This window comes from Cherax quadricarinatus, chromosome 62, assembly GCF_038502225.1.
Source record: "Cherax quadricarinatus isolate ZL_2023a chromosome 62, ASM3850222v1, whole genome shotgun sequence".
In the NCBI taxonomy this organism is placed as follows: Eukaryota; Metazoa; Arthropoda; class Malacostraca; order Decapoda; family Parastacidae; genus Cherax; species Cherax quadricarinatus.
In genome coordinates, this window is record NC_091353.1 from 6,614,466 (window position 1) to 6,621,965 (window position 7,500).

General features: G+C 48.2%; 1 protein-coding gene across 2 annotated transcripts in view; it reads right to left on the reverse strand.

The window, feature by feature from the left end:
- The window catches only part of LOC128687102 (integrin alpha-PS2), a 262,985-nt gene that overhangs the window by 6,123 nt on the left and 249,362 nt on the right, over positions 1-7,500 (reverse strand). For both annotated transcript variants that reach the window (XM_070098361.1, XM_070098362.1), the window contains 2 exons: positions 1,312-1,516; positions 275-486 (listed from right to left, as the gene is read on the reverse strand). In XM_070098361.1, the coding sequence (XP_069954462.1) occupies positions 275-486; positions 1,312-1,516 (417 nt within the window). The remainder of the gene's footprint in view (positions 1-274; positions 487-1,311; positions 1,517-7,500) is intronic.

Genomic DNA, 7,500 nt, shown 5'->3' on the forward strand with positions numbered 1-7,500 from the left:
TCTCTCTGGCAGACCAGTTACCCTCTAGCTCTGCTCCCTAGACCTCTCTCTGGCAGACCAGTTACCCTCTAGCTCTGCTCCCTAGACCTCTCTCTGGCAGACCAGTTACCCTCTAGCTCTGCTCCCTAGACCTCTCTCTGGCAGACCAGTTACCCCCTATCTCTGCCCCTAGACTGCTCTCTGGCAGACCAGTTACCCCCTATCTCTGCCCCTAGACTGCTCTCTGGCAGACCAGTTACCCCCTAGCTCTGCCCCCTAGTCCTCTCTCACTCACCCCTTGATGTTAATATCACTCCTGACGGTGACAGGAAGGGCCAGGGCAGCATGGTTGTCCAGGGTAGTGGCTGGATCCTCGGGATTGGCGGAAGAGGCTGTGATGTGGAAGTCCAAGCTGGAGGTGTTGAGGAGGTGAGGTGTTGGTTGGAAAACCAGCTGCAACACCACCAGTGCCTCAGATGGTAGTGGGTTCCCTACGTCGCAAATCACCTGTGGAACACACAGGTTAGTGTGGGTATTTTGTACTGGAGGTGGCTAGTTTACTGCGTGTCCATGTTATGGATGGTAGTGGCTAGTTTATTGTGTGACACATGTCCATGCTGTAGAAGGTAGTGTTTGATACACTTCCAGAAGTGCTTGTAACCATGCCTAAGTCTGGCTACTACAACATCAGCCATTATTCACATACTAAGTTATTCCGTAGACAAGCTTATCAACTCTGATGTTATCACGGTGAGTGATGGATCTACTCAGCCTTCTAACTGCCTTCCTATGACATTCAAATTCATTATATATATGAAGGGATTTAGGTGGAACTGATCAGCAAGACTTGAGTCCTAGAGGTCTGGCATTTCCACTCCTACAGTTATATTCTTCATTACACAAATAACCCGTACACAGGAGACTGAAATATATAATGACGTTTTGGTCCGACTTGAACCATTAACTAGCTACACAGAACCGTGAAGGGAAGGTAGCCAGTACATATACGAGACGAGACGGGGCCAGGAGTAGAACGAGAGGAGGTAGAAGTAGTGGTGGTAGTGGCAGTTGTAATAGTAGCAATAGTAATGGTAATAGTAGTAACAGTAGTAGCGGTGGTAGTAGTAGTAATGTAGTAGTAATGTAGTAGCAATAGTAGTGGTAGTAGTAACAATAGCAGCAGCAGTGGTAGTAGTGGTGGTAGTAATAGTAGTGGTGGTAATAGTAGTGGTAGCAGCAGTAGTAGCATACACCTAACACCTTTCACTCACTCATAACACACCTAACACCTCTAACACTCACCTAACACTAGTATCACCTGCCTCCACTAACCTCCTCTGAAGAAGTCTTGGTGACTGCAGAACAGATGGGCGTGACATCAGAAGCAGTGTTCTCCTGCAGGAGGAACCTGCTGAAGGTGGCTCCCCTGGGCACCTTCACCTGCAGTTTGGCCAGGAAGGCATCTTCACCTGTGTTGCGCACTGTCACCTGGGCCAACAGGTCCCTAGGAGAGCCCAGCACATACTCAGCAGCGTCCCTTGAGACGATAAGAGAGAATTAAGGAGTGATCCATGCTGGCAGCAGCAGTCTAGTTGATCTATTCTTTACACAAGGTACAGGAGGGCCCTGCTTATACAGCAGGTTAGGTTCTGGGCTACTGCTGTACAGGAGAGCCCTGCTTATACAGCAGGTTAAGTTCTGGGCTACTGCTGTACAGGAGGGCCCTGCTTATACAGCAGGTTAAGTTCTGGGCTACTGCTGTACAGGAGGGCCCTGCTTATACAGGAGGGCCCTGCTTATACAGGAGGTTAAGTTCTGGGCTACAGCTGTACAGGAGGGCCCTGCTTATACAGCAGGTTAAGTTCTGGGCTACTGCTGTACAGGAGGGCCCTGCTTATACAGCAGGTTAAGTTCTGGGCTACTGCTGTACAGGAGGGCCCTGCTTATACAGCAGGTTAAGTTCTGGGCTACTGCTGTACAGGAGGGCCCTGCTTATACAGCAGGTTAAGTTCTGGGCTACTGCTGTACAGGAGGGCGCTGCTTATACAGCAGGTTAAGTTCTGGGCTACTGCTGTACAGGAGAGCCCTGCTTATACAGCAGGTTAAGTTCTGGGCTACTGCTGTACAGGAGGGCCCTGCTTATACAGCAGGTTAAGGTTGTTCTGGGCTACTGCTGTACAGGAGGGCCCTGCTTATACAGCAGGTTAAGTTCTGGGCTACTGCTGTACAGGAGGGCCCTGCTTATACAGCAGGTTAAGTTCTGGGCTACTGCTGTACAGGAGAGCCCTGCTTATACAGCAGGTTAAGTTCTGGGCTACTGCTGTACAGGAGAGCCCTGCTTATACAGCAGGTTAAGTTCTGGGCTACTGCTGTACAGGAGAGCCCTGCTTATACAGCAGGTTAAGTTCTGGGCTACTGCTGTACAGGAGAGCCCTGCTTATACAGCAGGTTAAGTTCTGGGCTACTGCTGTACAGGAGAGCCCTGCTTATACAGCAGGTTAAGTTCTGGGCTACTGCTGTACAGGAGGGCCCTGCTTATACAGCAGGTTAAGTTCTGGGCTACTGCTGTACAGGAGGGCCCTGCTTATACAGCAGGTTAAGTTCTGGGCTACTGCTGTACAGGAGGGCGCTGCTTATACAGCAGGTTAAGTTCTGGGCTACTGCTGTACAGGAGGGCCCTGCTTATACAGCAGGTTAAGTTCTGGGCTACTGCTGTACAGGAGAGCCCTGCTTATACAGCAGGTTAAGTTCTGGGCTACTGCTGTACAGGAGGGCCCTGCTTATACAGCAGGTTAAGTTCTGGGCTACTGCTGTACAGGAGGGCGCTGCTTATACAGCAGGTTAAGTTCTGGGCTACTGCTGTACAGGAGGGCCCTGCTTATACAGCAGGTTAAGTTCTGGGCTACTGCTGTACAGGAGGGCGCTGCTTATACAGCAGGTTAAGTTCTGGGCTACTGCTGTACAGGAGAGCCCTGCTTATACAGCAGGTTAAGTTCTGGGCTACTGCTGTACAGGAGGGCGCTGCTTATACAGCAGGTTAAGTTCTGGGCTACTGCTGTACAGGAGGGCCCTGCTTATACAGCAGGTTAAGTTCTGGGCTACTGCTGTACAGGAGAGCCCTGCTTATACAGCAGGTTAAGTTCTGGGCTACTGCTGTACAGGAGGGCCCTGCTTATACAGCAGGTTAAGTTCTGGGCTACTGCTGGAGTATAATGCTTTGAAATATCTCCGGGTAAGCAGCAATAGCCTGGCTGATGAGACACACAGGAATTCCTGGTTGGTGATGAGCCAGGTTGTTGGTGCAGGCACCCCGCACTGTGTAAATGAGTTGGTGATGTTAGCTGTAGTGACACTGGGGAGTCTTGCCTTACTTGGTAACACTGGCTTACCTCACTCTAGGGCAGGGGAGAGGCAAGGGGTGGGGGAAGGCAGGGAGAGGGGGAAGGCAGGGGGAGGGGGAAGGCAGGGGGAGGGGGAAGGCAGGGGAAAGAGGAAGACAGGGGGAGGGAAAGGCAGGGGAAGGAGGAAGGTAGGTAGCTTCCCAAATTTATATATATATATATATATATATATATATATATATATATATATATATATATATATATATATATATATATAACAGTAATAATAATAACGGTAATTATAATAACAACAAGAACCAGACTTGTTTTAACAAGGTGTAACGAGCCCACAGGGGGTCATTAGACCTCATTATAACAGCAACATGATCCTTCCGTTAAGATGAACTATCATAAACGGTCGAGCACCTTGTGTACAAGATCTGGTTCCCACGTGAAAAGGGATTGGATCCCACATGAAAGGGGATTGGATCCCATGTGACAGGAATTGGATCCTATGTGAAAAAAGGACTGGATCACATGTGAAAAGGATTTGTTCCCATGTGAAAGGAACTGGATCCTATGTAAAAAAAAAAGAATTGAATCCCATGCGAAAAAGGATTGGATCTCATGAGAAATGCATTGGATCTTATGATAAAAGGATTGGATTCTAAGGAAAATCACTGGATCCTATACGTAAAAGACTGGATCCCATGTAAAAGGGGAATGGATCCAGTGTAAAAAGAATTGGATCCTATGTAGCAAGAATGGAAAGAACTGGATCCGATATGATAAATGATGGGATCCCATGTGAAAAAGGACTGAATTCCAAGTGAAAAGGAATAAACTCCACGTGAAAAGCATTAGATCCAGTACGAAAGGGATTAGATTACCATGCCAGAGAATTAGATCCCACTCGGGAAAAAAAATAATAACTGATCCCTAGGATATAAAGCCTTACTGCCGAGGTGAGACTTAAAACGAAGGGTTCCAAGCCTCTTAACGGAGGAATCCAATCCCCTTGGTCAGACCTAATATGGCAGTGGATCCTGTATGAGGAGAGGCGTCTGGTGTGCCTGTAGGCTGGAGGACTTGCCGTAACCGTCTTGTTATTTCCTCGACCACCATCAATAACTATCATGGAGAAGATGGGTGTGTGTGTGTGTGTGTGTGTGTGTGTGTGTGTGTGTGTGTGTGTGTGTGTGTGTGTGTGTGTGTGTGTGTGTGTGTGTGTGTGTGTGTGTGTGTGTGTACTCACCTAGTTGTACTCACCTAGTTGAGGTTGCAGGGGTCGAGTCCAAGCTCCTGGCCCCGCCTCTTCACTGGTCGCTACTAGGTCACTCTCCCTGAACCATGAGCTTTATCGTACCTTTGCTTAAAGCTATGTATGGATCCTGCCTCCACTACATCGCTTCCCAAACTATTCCACTTCCTGACTACTCTGTGGCTGAAGAAATACTTCCTAACATCCCTTTGATTCATCTGTGTCTTCAGCTTCCAACTGTGTCCCCGTGTTGCTGTGTCCAGTCTCTGGAACATCCTGTCTTTGTCCACCTTGTCAATTCCTCTCAGTATTTTGTAAGTCGTTATCATGTCCCCCCTACCTCTCCTGTCCTCCAGTGTCGTCAGGTTGATTTCCCTTAACCTCTCCTCATAGGACATACCTCTTAGCTCTGGGACTAGTCTTGTTGCAAACCTTTGCACTTTCTCTAGTTTCTTTACATGCTTGGCTAGGTGTGGGTTCCAAACTTGTGCCGCATACTCCAACATGGGCCTAACGTACACGGTGTACAGGGTCCTGAACGATTCCTTATTAAGATGTCGGAATGCTGTTCTGAGGTTTGGTAGGCGCCCATATGCTGCAGCAGTTATTTGGTTGATGTGCGCTTCAGGAGATGTGCCTGGTGTTATACTCACCCCAAGATATTTTTCCTTGAGTGATGTTTGTAGTCTCTGGCCCCCTAGACTGTACTCCGTCTACGGTCTTCTTTGCCCTTCCCCAATCGTCATGACTTTGCACTTGGTGGGATTGAACTCCAGGAGCCAGTTGCTGGACCAGGTCTGCAGCCTATCCAGATCCCTTCGTAGTTCTGCCTGATCTTCGATCGACTGAACTCTTCTCATCAACTTCACGTCATCTGCAAACAGGGACACCTCGGAGTTTATTCCTTCCGTCATGTCGTTCACAAATACCAGAAACAGCACTGGTCCTAGGACTGACCCCTGTGGGACCCCGCTGGTCACAGGTGCCCACTCTGACACCTCGCCACGTACCATTACTCGCTGCTGTCTTCCTGACAAGTATTCCCTGATCCATTGCAGTGCCTTCCCTGTTATCCCTGCTTGGTCCTCCAGTTTTTGCACTAATCTCTTGTGTGGTACTGTGTCAAACGCCTTCTTGCAGTCCAAGAAAATGCAATCTACCCAGCCCTCTCTCTCGTCTTACTGCTGTCACCATGTCATAGAACTCCAGTAGGTTTGTGACACAGGATTTCCCGTCTCTGAAACCGTGTTGGCTGTTGTTGATGAGCTCATTCCTGTCTAGGTGTTCCACCACTCTTCTGATAATCTTCTCCATGACTTTGCATACTATACATGTCAGTGACACTGGTCTGTAGTTTAGTGCTTCACGTCTGTCTCTTTTTTTTAAAAACTGGGACTACATTTGCTGTCTTCCATGCCTCAGGCAATCTACCTGTTTCGATAGATGTATTGAATATTGTTGTTAGAGGTACACACAGCACCTCTGCTCCCTCTCTCAGGACCCATGGAGAGATGTTATCCGGCCCCATCGCCTTTGAGGTATCTAGCTCACTCAGCAACCTCTTCACTTCTTCCTTGGTTGTGTGCACTGTGTCCAGCACTTGGTGGTGTGCCCCACCTCTCCGTCTTTCTGGAGCCCCTTCTGTCTCCTCTGTGAACACTTCTTTGAATCGCATGTTGAGTTCCTCACATACTTTGAGGTCGTTTCTTGTTGTCTCTCCTCCTTCCTTACTTAGCCTGATTACCTGGTCCTTGACTGTTGTTTTCCTCCTGATGTGGCTGTATAACAGCTTTGGGTCAGATTTGGCTTTTGCCGCTATGTCGTTTTCATATTGTCGTTGGGCCTCCCTTCTTACCTGTGCATATTCATTTCTGGCTCTACGACTGCTCTCGTTATTCTCCTGGGTACTTTGTCTTCTATATTTCTTCTATTCTCCAGCACACTTGGTTTTAGCCTCCCTGCACCTTTGGGTGAACCATGGGCTCATCCTGGCTTTTTCATTATTCCTGTTACCGTTGGGTACAAACCTCTCCTCAGCTTCCTTGCATATTGTTGTTACATATTCCATCATCTCGTTTACTGACTTCCCTGCCAGTTCTCTGTCCCACTGAACCCCGTTTAGGAAGTTCCGTGTAGTCCCCTTTCTTGTAGTTTGGCTTCATTCGATGTGCGTGTGTGTGTGTGTGTGTGTGTGTGTGTGTGTGTGTGTGTGTGTGTGTGTGTGTGTGTGTGTGTGTGTCTACTCACCTATTTGTGGTTGCAAGGGTCGAGACAGCTCCTGGCCCCGCCTCTTCACTGATCTCTATTAGGTTCTCTCTCTCCCTGTTCCATGAGCTTTATCAAACCTCGTCTTAAAGCTATGTATGGTTCCTGCCTCCACTACATCACTTGCTAGACTATTCCACTTTCCTGACAACTCTATGACTAAAGAAATACTTTCTAACATCTCTCTGACTCATCTGAGTCTTCAACTTCCAAGTGTGACCCCTTGTTTCTGTGTCCCATCTCTGGAACATCCCGTCTCAGTCCACTTTGTCTATTCCAAGAAGTATGTTGTATGTCGTTATCATGTCTCCCCTAAGCCTACTGTCCTGTGGTGTCATCAGGCCGATTTCCCTTTAACCTTTCTTCGTAGGACATTTAGCTCTGGAACTAACCTTGTTGCAAACCTTTGCAGTTTCTCTAATTTGTTGACGTGCTTGACCAGGTGAGGGTTCCAAACTGGTGCTGCATACTCCAGTATGGGTCTGACGTACACGGTGTACAGTGTCTTGAACGATTCCTTACTAAGGTAAGGTTGATGTTTGCTTCCGGAGACGTGTTCGGTGTTATACTCACCCCAAGATCTTTCTCCTTGAGCGAGGTTTGCAGTCTTTGGCCACCTAGCCTATACTCCATCTGCGGTCTTCTTTGCCCTTC